At 30.8% G+C, this 20,068-nt stretch overlaps 4 protein-coding genes across 4 annotated transcripts; 3 read left to right on the top strand and 1 right to left on the bottom strand.

Annotated features, from left to right (window-relative positions):
• Positions 1-10,367: 10,367 nt before the first annotated feature.
• Positions 10,368-13,119, top strand: GO595_004642 (hydrogenosomal membrane protein 31 precursor; the record flags this gene model as incomplete). Its single annotated transcript, XM_067917796.1, has 2 exons — positions 10,368-11,872; positions 12,597-13,119. The coding sequence occupies 2 exons, from the start codon at positions 10,368-10,370 to the stop codon at positions 13,117-13,119; spliced, it is 2,028 nt and encodes a 675-aa protein (XP_067775224.1).
• Positions 13,120-13,379: 260 nt separating this feature from the next.
• GO595_004643 (Inositol monophosphatase family protein) lies at positions 13,380-14,363 on the bottom strand (the record flags this gene model as incomplete). Its single annotated transcript, XM_067917797.1, has 1 exon — positions 13,380-14,363. The coding sequence occupies one exon, from the start codon at positions 14,361-14,363 to the stop codon at positions 13,380-13,382; it is 984 nt and encodes a 327-aa protein (XP_067775225.1).
• Positions 14,364-14,433: 70 nt separating this feature from the next.
• Positions 14,434-15,747, top strand: GO595_004644 (uncharacterized protein; the record flags this gene model as incomplete). Its single annotated transcript, XM_067917798.1, has 1 exon — positions 14,434-15,747. The coding sequence occupies one exon, from the start codon at positions 14,434-14,436 to the stop codon at positions 15,745-15,747; it is 1,314 nt and encodes a 437-aa protein (XP_067775226.1).
• A 1,555-nt stretch (positions 15,748-17,302) lies between these two features.
• GO595_004645 (metallo-beta-lactamase superfamily protein) lies at positions 17,303-18,910 on the top strand (the record flags this gene model as incomplete). The annotated part of the gene is made up of 1 exon (XM_067917799.1): positions 17,303-18,910. One exon carries the CDS (start codon positions 17,303-17,305, stop codon positions 18,908-18,910), a length of 1,608 nt encoding a protein of 535 aa, XP_067775227.1.
• Positions 18,911-20,068: the final 1,158 nt, after the last annotated feature.

A 20,068-nucleotide genomic window follows, 5' to 3' on the forward strand; every position in this document is an offset into this window, starting at 1 on the left:
CCTACTATTAAGCACTTAATACAAATGATCCCCACTCATTCTGCTGCAATTGATTATTTAATATTCGAAGGCGTATTTCCTAAAACAACAGAATGCAAAAAATGTAACAAAATTTTATACCTCAAGTAACAATCAATTTCGTTGTAGAGATTGTAATAAACAACAATCAATCACAATTGGGACAATATTCGAAAAATGTTCAATACCTTTTGACATGGTTTTAATGATTGCTTATTATTGGCTTTTGAAAACCCCAACAACATCAATTGTCTCAATAACAGGATTATCTTCAACAACAGTTTGCAAATATATACAATAATTCAAAAAAATTGTTTCATGCATAGTTTAAAATCAAGAAGAAAAAATCGGTGGTGAAGGAATTATAGCAGAATTAGATGAATCTAAATTCAGAAAAAGAAAATATAATATAGGGCACAGAGTAGAAGGTGTCTGGGTTGTTGGTGGTGTAGAAAGAACAAAAGAACGCAAAATATTTGCATTAAGTGTTACGTCTAGATATAAAGATATACTTAAAACAATAATATCAGATCATGTTATGCCTGGTTCGATTATTTATACCGATGCATGGAAAGCTTATGTCCCTGCAATCGAAGAGTTCAACACATACCAAAATACAAATTTTAAACATGAAATTGTGAATCATAAAAAAGGATTTAAAAGAGAAGATGGAGTACACACGAATACAATAGAAGGAAATTGGTATGGTTTTAAATGTAATCTTACAAGTCAACATATGAAACCAAAACTGATTGACCGTAAGTTACTTGCTTGCATATGGCGAAGGCAAAATAAGAAGCAACTATGGGAAGCTTTTATTCTTGCCCTCATCGAAATCAAATTTGATTAAAAAAATTTGATCTCATTTTTTATTTTATCATTATTATTATTATTATTATTATTATTATTATTATTATTATTATTATTATTATTATTATTATTATTATTATTATTATTATTATTATTATTATTATTATTATTATTATTATTATTATTATTATTATTATTATTATTATTATTATTATTATTATTATTATTATTATTATTATTATTATTATTATTATTATTATTATTATTATTATTATTATTATTATTATTATTATTAATTTGAAGTTTATCTAAAATTATCGAATATTAAACAAATGATTTCATTAAATTCATATTATCATTTGAATTTTTTTTAAATACAAAAAATTAAAACTAAAGTAACATTTATTATTGTTCAGCAAGAAATGAGTTTAGATCATTTGGAAACAAAAACTGCGCATACAACAATGGTATCACAATAGTTTCAGACTGATCTGGAATTTCACGTTCGACAGGAATTTTCCCATCCTTGTTAATGACTCTCATAATCCTCCTGATCACAAATGAATCCAAAAGAGCTGTCCTCTTCTCAGCAGATCATCATGTTGATTTCTGATTTCGGTGATACTTCAAATTCATGTAATGGAGCTAATTTGAAATTCATACGGAAGTTTGCATTAACGCTGCGAAGAATCTTTAGCTGCTCTTTTGTCTTGGCTTTTTTGAGCTTTTGTAGTCTGGCTTCTGACCAATTGTACCACTTTTTGAATGAGTATTCAATGTGTGACGGTTGTAAAACCGATCCAGTAAAATTTATGAAATTCCTTGAAGAAAGTGGAATTCAAAGGATTTTATCAAAAGTTAAAAGCTCGCAGCAAAATCACAAACGTGAAAAACAAGAAGACGCACTAGCTTACGATTAAATGCAATTTAATTTATCAACGATACATCAGACTTTTGTGTACATGATTCAATTACTTCGAACACAAAATAATGTTTCAACTTCTTTTCTCTATCTTCTTTAATTCTTACTTGACACCAAGCGAACTAACAAAACTAAGCTCAAGCGGGGATCAAGTTCCACTTTTTATTTTTGCTTATGCTCCTTGGTGCCCACATTGCAAAGTGCTTTTCCCATTATGGGATAAACTAAGCGATAAGTACAAAAAAGATGAACACATAAATATTGCAAGATTAAATTGCACAAACGCTGAAGGTTCCGCTATTTGTGCTAAATTTGGTGTTCGAGGTTATCCATCTTTCTTTACATATGTTGATGGAAAGTCACAAGAACTGAGAATAGGAAGAGATATGAAAAGTTTTGAAGAAGTTGTCAAGCGTCTTAAAGATTCATATTCTAATGTTGATAATCTCAAGCATATTCTTAACAAAGTTCAATTTCCCTTTTTTGTTTTTAGAATTAACAACAAGGACTATGCTGCCATTGAAGTATCTAATATTGCTATACAAAAACTTGGATTAAATACAAATTCCCAAGCATATTTATGGCTCCAAAACAATGAAGTTCCAAGCCAATTTAGAGCTTATACAAATATAACAACATTTTCCACAATGACTGAACCATTTAATTCCACAAATATTATAAGATTTGTTTCAAAATTTGGTTTCAATTTACAATTAAATAATGGTACTATTGAATTTAATATAAATGATGAGTTCTCCGTCGATTCTAATAATCCAGCTCTAAAAGTTGGCGCTGTTTTGGCGATTTTTGTTTCTGTTTCTTTGGTAATATTTTTCGTATATAAACGATTTGTTTTAAGTGTTCCAAAAGAAGATTAGATAATAAAACTATAATATTAATAAATAATTTGTTTTATTGTTTAATAGTTTTGATTAATTTTTTCATCACTATAATGTTTCATATCTTTTAATGGAATAACAAATGTCAAAAAGAAAATATGAAAAAATACATAACATTTACCTTATTAATACTTTCTTATTATTTGAAAATAATTTCCAGAATTGAAGTGGATCTTGATTTGTGACCGTACATATTTGTTCTTGATCTGGTGACATTGCTGCGTATAGAATTCTATCATGATGCGAATCTATTGTTGCTGCAATTTTCAGTTCTTTTGCATCCCAAATATTCATTCTAAAATCAGAATATCCTTCTGTTGATACAAGCTCTTCTTCGTTTTGCGAATAAAACAAGTTACAAATTTGTGATCCAACGCAAACAGATTTAATTGTTTGTCCAGTGTTAAAATTCCAAGAATTGATAGTAAAGTCTTCAATTCCACCTCCTGTTACAATGTTGTCTGTTTTCTTCGACCAGCAAATAGCCTTTACTGTCGATTTATGATTTTTATATGTTGTATATGGTTGATCAAGATTTCTTAAGTCCCAAACGGCCGCAATTGAATCTCCTGATCCACTTGCAAACAAATTTGTGTTACTCTTTGAAAATAATACTTTACAACAACATAACGAATGAAATTTAAGTTCTTGAACTCCTAAAGAACGAGTATCATTCAATGATATACAACCATTTGCATGGCCACTGACAACAAGAAAACCATTCTGATCGATTGTTAAAACAGATGTCTTGTTTGTTAAAAATGATTGAATTGGTGATTCTCTTTCAATATCAAATATCCTGATGGAACCTAATAAAGATCCAAGCGAAAGTTGATTACCATCAGGTGAAAATCGAATAGAAATAGCATCAGAAGAATTACAACGGAATTTTTGTGTTTTTTCAAATGGTGAATGAACTAAAACTACTTTGGTATCAAGTACAACTCCAACACAATTTTTTTGTGACCAGTCCATTGCATTGTAAAGGAAATCTGTTAAAGGTGATTTTATTTGAATTTGATTAATTGGCTTTTTTAATATTTGTTTTTTATTTTTAGTTCTGAGTGATGGACTAGGAAAGCAACACATATCTAGCGATTTTTTTGAGGAAAAATCATTTCCAAAATAGGAATCTCTTGGTTTGGGAATAACTTTAGTTTCTGATTTTGGATTATTAAATCGCAAAGGTGAAGTAGAAAAATTTGGTTGATTGGAAGTAGTCATACGATCTTTTTTAGAGCGCGGAGAACGAGGAGATCCGTAGATTTGAAGCTGATAATCCATTTTACTAAACGTACATATCGAGAACGTTAAATAAAATGGAAAATTTTAATGAAATACTTGCGCTTTCAGATAAAACACGCCAAAAGTTAGTTGACGTATCTGATCTAAGCCAGCGGATGTTACTTTTTGTTGATTATCAAGACCAATTTGTTCAACAATTCTCATATAATGAAGAAATTATACAAAAAAACATTAATGAAATTGATTCAAAAATAACAAATATAAATCAAGAAATATTTGAAACAGAGAAAATATTAATGAATCTACAAAGAAATTACTGTAAAAATAATCATTCAGATGAAAAATTGCTTTCCAATGTTTTGAAAAGCGTAGCAAAATCTCTTAATGATATGATATTTGATGCACTTGATCACAACACAACAAGAGTTCCAATTTTTTCATTGATTCAACTCGAAGAAGATATATCAAAAACTATTAAAAACTTATCTATTGAGGGTATTTTTGTTGAAAGTGCTGAAGCATCAAAGACGAGAATAGAGGAACAGCAAATTCATATGAAAAAAGTCATTGAATTTCTTAAATCAACATTATCACCACAGGAAATGGCCAAATAGAATAATCTTTCTTGCAGGAATCAATTTAAAACATACCAGTTCTTAAATTTTAAGTTATTTCAATGTATAAATTAATTTGCTAATTTTTAATATTTCAATAAACAAAAAATCTTATAAATACTTGATATTGTTTGATATAAATTAAGATATTTTGATAAAATAATTGGGAAAGTGAAATTTTTTAATGGATTTCTTGTGGAAATATTAACGTATTTTGAAAAAATTGGTAAATGAATGATATTACAAGATTTATGAAACAATTAAATCATGTACTTAAGTGTAGAGGAATAGATCCTTATGATTTATTCGAAGATTATGATTCTTCAAAAAGAGGATTTATCTCAATTAATTATTTTCAAAAAGCATTATTATCAATAAGATGTTCGCCTACACAAAATGATTTAGATTCAATTTATAAAAGATATGGTATATTTCCAAGCGATTTTATTAATTATGTAAAATTTTGTCAAGATATAGATTCTTTTTCTTCAACTCAAACACTTCATAAAACAGTTGATCAACGTGATCTTATTCGATTGAATTCATCCTTGTCAATACAAGGTGTTGATCTTTATGATATTCTCCAAAAATATGATAAAACCCACAAAGGAATTGTCACATTTTCACAATTTGTTAATTCTTTTCAAGGCTCCAATGAAGCCATCAAAATTGCAAAGTCATATGTTGATAATGCAACACAAGAAATCAATTATCATGAAATCCAAAACGATCTAAATAAATTAGGAAAAACCACATTTCAGAAGAAGACAAACAGCCTTCCAATCATTTTTACAGAATTTGCGAAATCTATCAAAACACGTCGAATCAATTATTTTGATTCATTTTTAACTGCTGACAAATTTAAATGCGGATATTTACCACGCGGAATGTTTTTATCCATTTTATCATCATTTAATCTCCCACTTTCTCCTTCTCAACTTGAATCTTTAGTTATTCCATTTGAGCAAGATGAAAATGTTGATTATAAACTCTTTTGTTCTGAAATCGATAAAGTTAAAATTATTCAACAACCACAAACAATTAAACGTGAAACAATTACAAATATAAACGCGCTATTAAAAAATATTCAAGAAATTATATCTTCTCGTCATTTAAATTTTTCGCAACAACTTAATGATATCACATCAAAAGATGAATTTTATTTTGTTATGAATTCATTTAATATTCCACTTACTGAATCAGATAAAAAAGCTCTTAATAATCAATTCGAATTACCGAATGGTGATTTTGATGTTTTATCTTTTTTAAATATTGTTGATCCAAAGCCAATTAATAATAGTCGAATTATTGATGAAATTATTCTTGATCTTAAAGATCATTTAAAAACAGTGCGAATTCCTTTGTCAAGATATTTTATAAACTTTGATAGGGAAAAAAGCGGAACAATTTCAGTCCAACAACTTAACTCTGCACTTCACGCAATTAAGTTCAATATAACTGTTAATGAACTTCATGAAATTGTTAAACATTTTCAATCAGGTAGATTAATTGATTGGAAATCACTTGTTAAAGAAGTTGAATCTCCTTTAGAAACTATATCAACATCATATTCTCCTTCTAAATCTAAAATTAATAACGAAATTAGAGATCAAAAAATGATAATAACACTTCAAAAAATTTATAATTTAATGAAACAAAAAAACGTTGACTTACGATCAGAATTTGAAAAAATAGATTATCAAAACCTTGGCGTATTAAAGGGTTATGCATTTAGAAGAGGCTTAGGTATACTTCCTCTTAAACTTGCATCAGAAGAAATTTGTAATTTGATACAATTTTATACAGAATCAAATCAAGACTATGTTCAATACACTTTGTTTTGTAATGATCTTGAGAAATATGGATACACAGAACCAATTAAGCAACAAAAACCGATACAACAGCAACAACATAAAGAAACAATACTTGAAAAACAACTATGTTACGCAATGAAAAAGGTTTACACAGCATTAGTTGGAAAGCAAATGAACGTCTACGAACTTTTTGAGAGATACGATAGGACAAAATCGTATAAGGTTCCAATTAATGTTGTGTCTTATGCTATTCGTTCTTTAGCTAATTATATAACTCAGGATGATTGTGATATAATTATAAATCGATTTAAAGATGAAAGAAGACCTGAACTTTTTAATTATAGGAAATTTAATTTGGAAATTTATAAAATAATTCCTACAAATGAAGAAATGATAAAAATTAAAGAATCTTATGTTGAAACAAATGTTAATGAAACTAAATCTGTGATTTGTTCTATTAAAGGAAGATTACTCGAAAGACATAAATTGGATGTTTTGTGTAATTTGACTGGAAAAAATGAAATTTCATTTGATGAGTTTTTGGATTTCTTCGATTACGTTGGAATGGGACTTTCGACAACTGAATACCAAACTGTTTTCCAAAATTATAGAGGTAAAACACTAAATACAGTAAACTGGTTAAGATTTACAAATGATTTAAGAAGATTTGATACTCTTTCATGAATAAACTTTTATATTTACTTTATTATTTCTTCTGTAATTTGATTATTTCAGTTTTATAGTTAAACAAATTAAAATTTACGAATAATTATAACATATACAAAATATTTTTTATTAACATTTATCAAGAAAATCATTATACTTTTCATGAACAATTTGAAACAAATTCGGATCATCATTTATAATTGACAAAACATTTTGTTTATCTTCCAATGTAATATACATTGCTAAAGACCAATTTTTCCAATTTCCTTTACGAAACACATTTACAGTTACAACCAAATCTTCTTTACTCATTACTTTATCTTTTACTAAATTCCGAATATTACTCACAACAACATCGAGTTTAAATTTGGAATCAACATTCACAAATTTTTCCAAAAACTTATATACATTTGTTTTCGATGCGACACAAAAAGGACAAAAAAGATTTAATTGGAAGTTAAACACGTAATCACATAAACAAAACTCAATTAAATTATTCAATCGAATCTTTAACTCACAATAATCATTATACTTAAGTAACATCCCAGAACAATCCACAGTGTCCTTATCTTTCATCTCAGATGGGCCAATTAATGGATCCAAAAACCTAAACAAAGACTCAATCGTTTCGATGTCATTATGCATTTTCTTTAAGATATAAAAAGATGCTGGAAATGCAATGTTTGGACCTTCTTCTTCCATAATTACTGGTAAAAGTATCGACGAATATTGCAAATCTTTGTTATTTGTTGTTGTCGATTTTTCTTTAAAGATCGGAATTCCACTTTTGTTTTGTTCGATTTTTAACCCTAAGAAATTAATAAAGATTTTGGACGGCAGCCCAATCATTTGAAATACTTCTTGTCTTTCTGGTGACTCAACTGAGCGTAAAGCATTCGTAATACAATATTTGAAAATTTCTGGAAAATACGATAAAAAAGTGACACAATTTTTACCCATTTTTTCCCTTAACGCAAAAACTGAAATTTGACGAATTAAATTCGGGAAAAATTTGGTGTTTCGCATTGGAAGAACTGTCTTTGCTGCTAGGTCAGGATTCTGTAACTCAGAAACTATTGATAAGTCAAAGAAATAATTAACATTAATTTTTTTGTTGTTTTGTTGATATGATAAAATTGAAGAACAACTTGGAATTATACCAATAACATAATCAGTTGTTTCAGAATATGAAAAAAGTTTGAAGTTTTTTAATGAACAAAGTTTAACTTTTGTTCCTTTTATTACAAATATCAAATCGAAATTCGGATCAAAGAAAAAATCCGAAACGTTATTAGTTATCAATATAGTATCCTTGTCCTTTTCTTTATAATTTATTAGTTCCAATTTTCGTGATTCATAAAAAACTAATAATTGATTTGTTTGTGAATGTATTATACAACGAATAATTTTTTCATGAATTGGGATTTTAACTATTGGCTCATTTATCTTACAAACCAATATATAATCCGTAAATATAAAGCCACAACTATATGAATCAGAAAATAGATTAATTGGAACATTTGGAATTTGATGTTTTGGTGAACATGTAAAATCGTTAACGTTAACGAAATAAAAAGAATCGTGTTCAACAACACAAAGATTATCACCACAAAACGTAATATAACTTATGTTTCTACTTATTTCTGGCGTGAGAATGTTTGATGAGTTTCGATCAATAAATAATACTCTATCGTCTGTCAAAACCGCTAAAAATTTTTCATTTTCATCTGCAACAACTGAATGAACGTGAGAACTTGTGATTTCATGCTTGATTCGAATTGGCCCTTCTTTTGTCATTCGAAGCTCTAGTATAAAGTTGATCCCATAAAGTAATGGAAATTCTGAATATGATATATGAATTAGTGGAAGAAGTACAATTCCAATATCACATGAAACAATAGAAAAAAAATTTGTTGTGATGCCATAATTACAGTTTTTTAGTTCAGAAAAACGAAAAATTCGTTGGATTTGATGAAAGTAATTCCATACAATAATTTTGCCATCACTGAAAAAAATGAAAAGAGTGTAGGAATCATGCCAAAAAATTGATGAAGAGTTGTTCATTTTGGTTTTCAGCAATGTAATTTCGTGAGTTTTGAGATTGATTACTTCGCATTGAAAATTAGGTTTTGAAATTGCAACAAAATCTGAATCTGAAAGTGAAAAAGTTTTGATTGGTTCCTCTGTTAGAAAGTTGGCTTCAATGGATTTAGTGGTATTATTCTGAAAAATTGATGGATTATTTGGAAAAAAATAAGAAAAGCCATTTGCTGTCATTAAAACACAATGTTGTTGATTGATATTTATTTTTTTAATTGGTTCATCCGCACATTTAAATGTGGATATTGATTCTGAAATTACAGAAATTGATCCATTTTCATTACCAGTAATAATCATGTTTTCTATGGATGTAATGCAACAAATAGAAACATTGTTTTCTAATTTTGTTATTGAATCAAAAAAAAAAATTCCATCATTGATAGAAAAATTAAAGAGAATACCAATTGATAATAAAACAGAAATTTTATTGTTTGGAAGGACTACCATGTCGAGAAAAAAGCCATTTTGTAAATCTGGGAGTGAAAACTCACTTATTAATTTATAATGGAAATACGATCGATAAAGTGTTATTTTGGTTGGTGAAATTGCAAAAAATGATTCACTTTCCATTGCTTTATGAAGTGAAAATGTTCCACTTTCTGTTGCATGTGAAAATATGGATGAAAAGTCATCCACATAAACAACAGACATTAAATTAAAAAAATCATACAGCATTGTTTCGAACATAAGCCGACTGATATTTGATTACTTTACAGTATAAACATTTCAATTTTTCTTTATGTAAAAAAAGGTTCACCAAAAAATTATGTTTCACCAAATTCTGTTATAAATTGTACCAAATATTCTTTTTTCTATTATATACATCGATGTAAATATGTATTTCTCTTTGTTGAAATTTATGCTTGTTGATTGATTCTTGATCTTACAAAACTTTATTTGCAAACATTATATAATTACACACATGTCGTAATGTTTAAGCAATTTACGTTAGCTATTTGAATTTTTTTGTTTCAGATGGTGTTTTTTGGATATATGTAGCTTTAAGCGAGGGATTCGTTCACAATATTCAAAGCAACGATATGTGACACTATTCAATTATTGCCTCAAAAATCAGACCCATGTTTTTGTATGCAGAACACCTTGAAACCGTCACTTATCGACTTTTTCAGGAACGACTAATTTAAATAAAAACAAGAGATTTTTGATGACAGACGCCCTAATATCAAAAATTGCTAGTGTTCCATCTTACACTCCAAAATATCTAACAACAAAACCAATTAAAATTAGCCAAAAAATAATCGATTTTATTAATTCAAGTATGGGCATAACAATCCCTGATACATTTATTCAAAGCTGTAACCGACTCGAACAATTGAGAACATATTTCTCTGCTAAAGATGGAATTACTGAAAATGTTTCTGCATTTGCCGAATATAATCATTTACTTCATTCATTAACTAAAGAAATTGATATGCAAGCCGCTGAGATTTCATTTAAGTGGGAGAAGGGAACAGGTGGAATCGATTTTGAAATATGTTGTATGGGATGTAATATATCCAATCGTCTTCTTTCATCTGCTTCACAAGTTGCTATTAGTGAATCATCAACATTAGCATCATTTATAGACAAAGTCACCACAGCTCGCGGTATCATGAACAAAATTTTAGAAATATATGATCCTTCTTATGCACCAACTCTCAAAGAAGACTTCGTACACAGCATTTCCTCATACATTGATGCGTTTTATGCGCACGCAACTGTATTTGCTATTCTCTTGAAGCCTTCTGTGAAGTATTCGCTAATTGCAAAAACAGCAAAAGCCGCAAGCGAAAAATACAAAAACTGTTCTCAGATCGCACATTCTATCTTTTTTGATGTTCTTGCCCATATCTGTATGTCTGAAAACTGTTTCGAGAACTTAGAATATGGGAAAGGAGTTGCATATGGAGCAAAGGCGAGACAATTAATTCCCAGCACATTATCCAGAAAAGACAAGAAAAGCATTCAGAAGCTTATAGATCCCATTTTGAATTTGTTTAAACCAAAATTTGAGCAATATGAAAGAGATAACGCACAAATATATTTGGACCCAATTCCTAAAGAACTTGAAGAAATACCTCCCTATTCATCACAATGTCCAGGTAAGTTCAATTGGGATGTTTCATCTCAAGTTTCTCCAATTCAAGATTCAATATCTGGATCATCAGCTGAGAAGGTTAACAAAAAGCTCGAATCCATACGAATGCAAGCGAACAAGTGCATATGCGATATCGATTCCTTCCTTATGCATTCCCCGGTGACTTTCACCAGTGAAGTGGCAGGACTCACATCACAAATAGCGACCGTTAGGGGTGAAGTTATGCAAATTTATCAATTTATAGAAGGGAAACTTAGGACAAATGCGCAACAAATACAAAACAATTATCCAGATGCAAATGAACATTTTGGTACACTTGCATCTTTATTAAATCAAGCAAAAAATGCTGATCATAGCTTTGATCAACAAATTAACGTTATAAACGAAGCTACAAAACAATTTCAAAGTGCTCCGCAACAACTTAACAGTGCAAAGAATGAAATCCAAACACTTGTAAATAATGCCCAACAAATCTTTAATAATGCAATGATGGCTGTACATAATAATGCGAGCGCCCAAGCCGCTGCATCTGTGTCTGCAAAGGCATGCAGTGATTTGGATGGTGTAATGTCATCATTAGATCCAATATTTGACTATGTTCATGCACTTTCATGTGACATGCAGCAAGTTGCAACACAACATCAAAATATGGATGATGTGATAAATGGGCTGAAAAGAGGAGTAAGGTGCTATAATAGGCTGAAGGAAAATTACTCGAGAATGATCACATTAATTGGATCCGTGTAATAAATGAACTTTTTAGTGTATTTTTTTTTAGTGAACATTCTTTGGAAGAATTGTTGAAAGTTTCGATCGAATTTAGATAAATTTAAATATATTGAGATAAAGCTTGAATTTTTAGATATTAGGTAAGCAAAGGGATTAATTAATTGTAATTAATTTCCTTGTTGATTTTCGCTGAGAGTTTGAACATATTAATCTAGATGATCATTGACACTTTTGCATAACTGTTTCCCCTCAAAATTGGATAAAAACCGCCCCCACATCATGACAACCGCCCCCTCGTTCCAATAACCGTCGTTATTCGGTCAATTTGGCGGTTTGTCAAAAAATCACGGCAGCCAAACTACTTAGATCAAACCACCATTTTATCTGCGGGACGCTATCTGCTGTCATAGCTAAAACTGTTACAGCTCCTTTAGATGTAATGAAACTTTTCAAACAAGTTGAAAGTAAGACTCATACTGCTAAAGAATCATATGATGAAATAATTTATAAAAAAGGAATAACTGGTTTATGGCGTGGAAACACTATTGGTCTTATAAATCAAGGTTTGTGTTCAGGAATTAAGTTTTATTTTTCACATAAAATTAATCAATACCTTGGACCAAAAAAACATCGTACGCCACTTGAGATGGCAGCTACAGGGGCTATTTCTGGTTTAATTAGTCAAGTTTCTATGTACCCTTTAGATTTTATTCGAACAAGAATGATTATTTCACCTGATAAATATAAAGGCTTCTTCCAATCCTGTGCTCTCGTTTATAAGGAGCAAGGATTTTCAGGATTTTGGACAGGTTTGAAGCCCACAATTGTTGGCGCGATTCCATATGAAAGCTCAAACCACCTTATATACAGTTGGCTCAAGCAACAGTCGTTTATAAAAACCAACAAAGTTGCAACAATACCAAGAAACTTACTTTTTGGAACAATTGCAGGTATTGTTTCACAAGCATTGGCTTATCCATTTGAAACTGTCCGCCGTCGAATGATGGTTTGTGAGTCTGATGGAAAGCCTAAGTACAATTCCATGAAAGAATGTTTCCAAAAGACATATAAAGAAGAAGGAATCAAAGCATTCTATAAAGGAATTGGCGTTAACACAGTTAAATGTATTCCATACTCGGCTCTTCAATATGCGTTATATGAGGAAATGTTAAAAGTAGAGGATTATCTAATAAAGAAATTTTGATATATTATTATAAAGTCTTTAACATATATAAATTGATAAATAAAAGGAAAAAAAGTTATGCAATAAATCTTTATCATTCATGTGAAAAAGCAAGCTCGATAAATAGCGGCGCACAAAAAATGATTTATCGCATTTATGAACAGTCCAAAGTGAAGCTTCTTGCGTTTTGAAAATAAAGAAACAGACTTTTTCCTCAAATAAAGCATAAAATTTCTGCAGAATTAATAACTCTCATGAAAGGTCAGGTTTATTTTATTGCATTAAAGAGAACAAATGCTGCGATTATTTTCGTATTCCGTTAGTTTAGTACGTATTAGCTCGTGGAATTCCTTGTCTTTGTTTGTGAAGACTAATCCGTTTTTACTGTTTGCTACTTTCCCATCTCTTGTGTACTCGATCGGGCCCCCATCGAGAGTGGTGCAGTTACACCCAATCTCAGTCAGAAACAGCTCAAACGGTGCAACGTCCCAAAAGAACTCTTCCATGTTATGAAACCGCCCGTAAACCGAAAATTTTCCAGTCGCTAAAACGAAAGCCTTCGTCATGGAAACCATTCGCAACGCATTGTTAGTGTGGAGGAGGTCGGCGAGGAATTGTATGCGTGGGCTGAATTCGGCAAAACGGCCTGGCTTCGCATATAAAACTCCATCTGTGATTGTTGAAGGAAGTGTAACACGATGATGAGTACCGTCCATGCCAAAGATCCATGAGCCATGGCCTTTGGCAGAAACAAAAATCGCTGGTCCGTCAATTGGATATCCTGTGATATCACTTGAATGACGTGGCCATGCTGTGACTGATAATGTAAGTTTGAGATCAACAAGGAGAGCTGTTGCAATGGCAAAATGACCATTGTTAATAAATCCATATGTTCCATCAATTGGATCAATGCACCAAACTCTGTGATCTTCTGGGTTTATATAATGAATAGCTGTTGAGCAAGCAGAAACAGGATCAAAATTTTCTGGTAAAACATGTTTAACTTTAGAAAGAAATTCTGGTGTAATTTTGCTATAATCTTCTTCTCCAAATACTTTATCACCTGGGAATTTTTTTGAAATGCCATCCATAATTAGTGACTGAATTGCAAAATCACATATTGTTACAACTGTTCCATCATTTTTAGTTTGAACCTGATCAGTTTGCATTTCATTGAGAATATTAAGCGACATAGAAATCAATGGCTTGATGATTTCAATCATTTTTTCAACATCTTGAGCAAACTCTCCAAAAATGCTTTCCATGATTGCTAACCGTCGTGAAACAGTTAATTTGAATTCAAATATCAGCAACGATATCTCTGTCTTCCCTTGAATGGATGAAACTTATCATAGATCTAATTCTAGGCAGCGTAAAAAAGAGCAACACATTGAAAAACAACACGAAGACCTTCAAGCAAAATTTGCAAGTGTATCTGCTAGTTTCCCATATCTCGGATTTGCAAGTGGGGATATAACTGAAACTCCAAATGGATTCGATGGAGAATTGCCACAAAATGCAAATCTTCTCATGTGGAGTACAGATATGCTATACAAGCTTAGATCAGAATTAATTGCGTTAAGCATTGAAACAGATTCCATTCAAATGGAAGTTCAACAAAAAGCTTCAAAATCTCTTGAAGAGGTTTTCAGCCAATTGAAGGAAGAAGAGACTTCTCAATCACTTCAATTTTTTTCTCTTGGTAGAACCACAGAACCGGAAAAATATGATGAGGAGTTCGGTTACATACCATCAAGGTCTTCATCTCCACATCCAGTAGAGAAGATAGAGCCAGAACAGAAAATCAAAATCAAAGATCGATCATCAACAGGACAAAGATCTCGTCAAACAGAGTCACAACAATCAATACTTTCGAAGCAAGACAATATATGGGTTAACACGGATTTATTTATGAAGCCTATTGAAAGTTTTTCAAAAATCAATCATATTTTGAACCAATCAAGAAAAGTTGAAATCCAATCCCAAGAAATTGGGCCTCATTATTCAACGACCATTCTTCGTAACCATGATATTTCTGAAGCACTTAAATCGAGACTTATTCTTCCGAAATCAACAAATGATGAATCTCGAAAAAATTCTGTCCGACTCCATCGAAGGCTTGTTTCTGCTCTAATTCCAATTCGCCCCACTGAGCAAACGATTAACAAATCAAAATCAGTTATAAATCTTCTTGATGGCGATTCTTACATATCTGAAGAACTTGAAAAACAAAGTCTTATGCACCAAAAAGTAAAATCAATGAATACTAATGGTACGCCTACGGTAAGTGGACTAGGTATTTCTCATTATGGCAACTTAAGTTTTAAGGAACGTCTTGAATTAGAACTTGAATCTCTTGAATTAGTCAACCCTATGAGTAATATTACAGACAACAACTGCCCCGTCATGAGGAGTCTCATCGAAAAGGTGAATTCTCAGGATCAAGTCATTGGAATGGCAAATCAAATGAAGCAACGCGTCAAGCAAACGATAGCTGTAAACAAGTCAAAATTCGACGATAGAATTAATTATGGGAAGCAATGGGATAAAGCTCTGAGAGATTATCTTGAAAAACAAGAACAGCTAAAGAACATGAAGAAAAAGAAAAATCAACACAGGCGCTCGGAGTATGAAGACGAAATTATTTAAAAATCTTGTAAATAAATTTGCTTTTGTTTTGTAATTACAAAAATTTAAGCAATTCGGTATTCAGTTAAACATTTTAATGTGTTAGTTGAATTCTATTGTTCTTATTATTGTAATAGTAAAAAATAGTGAATTTTTTCATACATTTCCTTCATTTGATTTGAATCCATTTTAAACCTTTTTGTATTTATTAATTATTATTTGAAATATTTTATGTATTTTAAGACACAAAATATATTTTCAGTAATTTTTAGCTTCTGTGAAAGCGCTGTTCACATCAGGATGATAATAAATATAAAATCTTTCCCTCATTTATTAAATATTTAACGACAATCGCAGTATTAAGTGTTGTAGTTCGGGAATATTGGATTATAGTCTGATTCAAAGGTGTTACTCATCAGATGTGTTATCATTGAAGATTTACCTACAGGACTTGTTTCCACATCACAACAGGATATTTAATCATCTCATGATTTACACATGACTAAAATTTCCAACCTCTTGATATATTCCATATACAAACGCCTGCAACTAACTGTGGAAACTAAGAGTTACGACTTCTCTGTTTATCTTTTGGGATCTAGTTGTGTAGGTAAATCTTCAATAATAATGCGTCTATTACATAACAAGTTTTCTACAGTATTTAATCCAACATTAGATGATTACTATAAATATTCTCTAGAAGTTGATGGTGAGGTAACAAAACATGAAATTGGTACTGCTGGTCAACATTGACCACGAATCTTTTCCAAGATTTTATAAGGATGGAAACCAAGATTTTATAAATGTTTATTCCATAAATGATCGCTTATCTTTCATAGAGGCCAAAGAACATTGTACGAATATATTAAAAACAAAACAGTATGTTAATGTTCCAATTATCTTATGCGCGAATAAATGCGATTTTGAAGATTCTAAACGTGTTATTAGCAGACAACTAGGCGAAGAACTCGCAGCAATGTTCAACGCAAAATAATTTGAAACATCAGCTGCTTTGTCCTTCGGTATCACCGAAGCATTTTCTGCCATGGCTAGAATGCTGAGAGAGATGAATCCCAAAATTACTAGTAATAATCCCAAAAAGAATTGTGTTATTTCCTAAAAAATTTATATAAATTTATTTTTAAATATATATAATAATTAAATAGCATGAATTACGATAAATATCATATATGTATACGTTGAAAAACATATGTTGTTATTGAAAAATCTTTTTATTTAATCCTTTTAGGTCATGTGAATCATTTTCTTTTGCATTTTTATTTGAAAGTAAAATTTCTAAATTTGTATAAACTATTCAAAAAAGTGTTTTTTGAATGGAAATTTTTACTTTGGCCAAAGCAAAAAAATTGCATTAAGGTTTTGATTCCCAATGAAATATGAAATAGTGATTCTTTCATCTCGAACATTAGATAGTGATCCATCAGTTGCCTTATTTTTTGATGATGCATTTTACATTTTCAATATTCCAGATTTAACACAAAGAGTCTTTTTTGAAATTAGAATGAAATTTTCAAAATTAAAGCATTTTTTCCTTACAAGCCTTAACTCAGATGCTATGGGTGGTTTTCAAGGTCTTGCTATTTCTTCTTTTGAAGCCAAAAAATTTCCTGTTAATTATTCAGCGCCAGAAGGATTCAATGAAATACTAGAAACATATTCAAAATTACATACAAACTTTGAACTTATTCCATCAATAATTAAAAATTATGTTGATTCTAACATATCTGTAACTGAACATAAATTAGTAAATTCTGTTGCATATCAAGTAAAGCTTTGTGACATTCCAGGGAAATTTTTACCCGAAAAAGCCATTCAAATTGGTGTTCCCAAAGGTCCTTTATTCAAGGATTTAGTAATGGGGAAAAATGTCACATTACCTAATGGAACCATTGTAACACCTGATTTGGTTAAAGCACCTCCTCACATTGGGGAAACTGTCTTTTTTGTTAATTGTTATTCTCCATCAGATATTCAATGTCTTCCAACCGATTGTAATACCTTTGATTTTGTTGTTCATTTCACTCATCCTAGTCTCCTTTTTACACCCGAATATCTCTCACACTTTGACCCCAATCAAAAATCCGTTTGTTTCTCCGAAACTGGTCACATCACATTTCATTCGATTTCAGAGCTTTACACCGCAAGCATACAAATTTCTAACCGTCTTTGGCACCCCCTAATCGAATACGACGTACTTCAACAGATTGAACTTCCACTAGGTTTTCATGAAGGTCATCCTAAACTTCAATACGCATTTGCCCCATTTGATAAGAGACGTTTTATAGAACCCACAATTGAAAATATTGAACCTCATCTTGAAGAACCACTTCCACAATTTAATGATTTTATGGTAACATTTCTTGGCACAGGTTCCACGTATCCATCTAAATATCGAAATGTATCCGGAATATTAATCCATACACATTCTGGATACATTGTTCTTGATGCTGGTGAAGGATTTGCATTTCAACTTCAACGCAAGTATGGTCCGAATAATTTACGCCACATACTATCCAATATTCTTTGTATTTGGATATCACATATTCATGGCGATCATCATTTTGGCTTATATCAACTCTTACAAAAGCGGTCATTACTCTGCAACACTCCTGTACCACTTATTTGCCATCCATTAATCGAACGTCACATGCAAACCATCCAACAAAAAGTCGGCTCATTAAATTACATTTATTATCCACACAACGAAACCTTCAAAACGGGAAACACAGTCATCGAATCGATCCCCGTCATCCATTGTATTGATTCCTATGGCTGCGTCTGTACAATCGACGGCGGATGGCGTGTTGCATACAGCGGCGATCGCGCGTCAACAGATAACTTTCCGAAAGTTGTCGGATGTTGCGACTTGTTAATACACGAGGCAACATTCACCGACGATCTCATCGAGAACGCGATCGAGAAGAAACATTGCACATTAGGGCAGGCGATCAATGCGGGCGTGGAAGCGAACGCGAGGTACGTGATAATGACGCACTTTAGTCAGAGGTATCCGAAGGTTCCGGTGTTCAACGACGAGAACGAAAACATCGCGTTCGCATTCGATTATATGTCGTGTAAGTTTGAGGATATTGAGGAGTTGTGTAAGGTGTGTCCGGAGGTAATGAAATTAATACAGGAAAGAGAAGAAAAGGACGAGAAATAAATATATAAATAAAATTTGATATGTTTTGATTTTAATATAATGTATATCACCAGAGTAATGTATGTGAATAATTGAATTAAATAATATATTATTATGTCGTATCGAGACCAAAAGCTGTGCTTTGAAAATATGCAAATAATTTGATTCGTTACTTTGCTGTTTCATTACAGAATTCTGGTTGTGGAAAATTAGCAGCATTTTTCAATCGGTTTTGATAGAATAACGTTCAAAAAGTGAAACCGATTTTTTCCAGTTTAATTGTAAACTTTTCGAACAAAAAAAGAAACGATACAGGGGTGCCTCGAAGTCAATGGAGAATTTATAAGTGATTTCCAAGGTCCGAAGATGAAAAACCAGAGAATTTCTAGTAAAGGGTTTTTTTCCGCATCCTGCTTTGACTTTAAAAATTAAAATAAAAGACGATTATAATGTAATAAAATTATCAAAAATCAAAACTTTACGATTACCTTTGATATGTTCCAAAGCATCACAATAATCACACACACATAAAAAAGTTAAACATCGAAGTAATTAATTAATTTTAGAGATCTTTTTATGCATAAAAAAATCAAAATTTTATTTCTTTATTTATTTATTCGAATAAATAACTTCATTTTTCGCGCACATAATTCTACAAACATAAATTTGTTTCATTTCAAACCTTTTCCAGGTACTTCGGGAAGAATCTTTTTATCAACGATATTCCATCATTTCCATTTGATTTCAAATGGTTACATAATTGTAACAAGAAACTTCCGATTAATTCGTTTGGCATTTTCCCCAAAATTTGCATAAACAATTTTGTTGCCTTTTTTGTTCTTTTATAGTTCCAAAACATTTTATTTACTATTATACTAATTAGTAAACACGCCAATTTACCCAAAACGTTTTGTAACAAGTTACAAATTGATTTTATTACGTCTGAAGATTTCATTTGTAAAACTTTATTACAAAAGTTAAACAACTTTCGAATAATTATTGGGTCATTACCACTTAAAATTATATTTAATGTGATTAAAAGTTGTTCACATTTTAATAATTCTAATAAAGCGATTTCAGATTCGGCAATCTTCTTAAGGATATACCAATTATTAGTCATTAACTTCCGATTCGAATTAATTAAGTTTTCACATAATATTATTATGAATTCTTTCGATA

This window comes from Histomonas meleagridis, assembly GCF_020186115.1.
Source record: "Histomonas meleagridis strain 2922-C6/04-10x chromosome Unknown contig_27, whole genome shotgun sequence".
In the NCBI taxonomy this organism is placed as follows: domain Eukaryota; phylum Parabasalia; order Tritrichomonadida; family Dientamoebidae; genus Histomonas; species Histomonas meleagridis.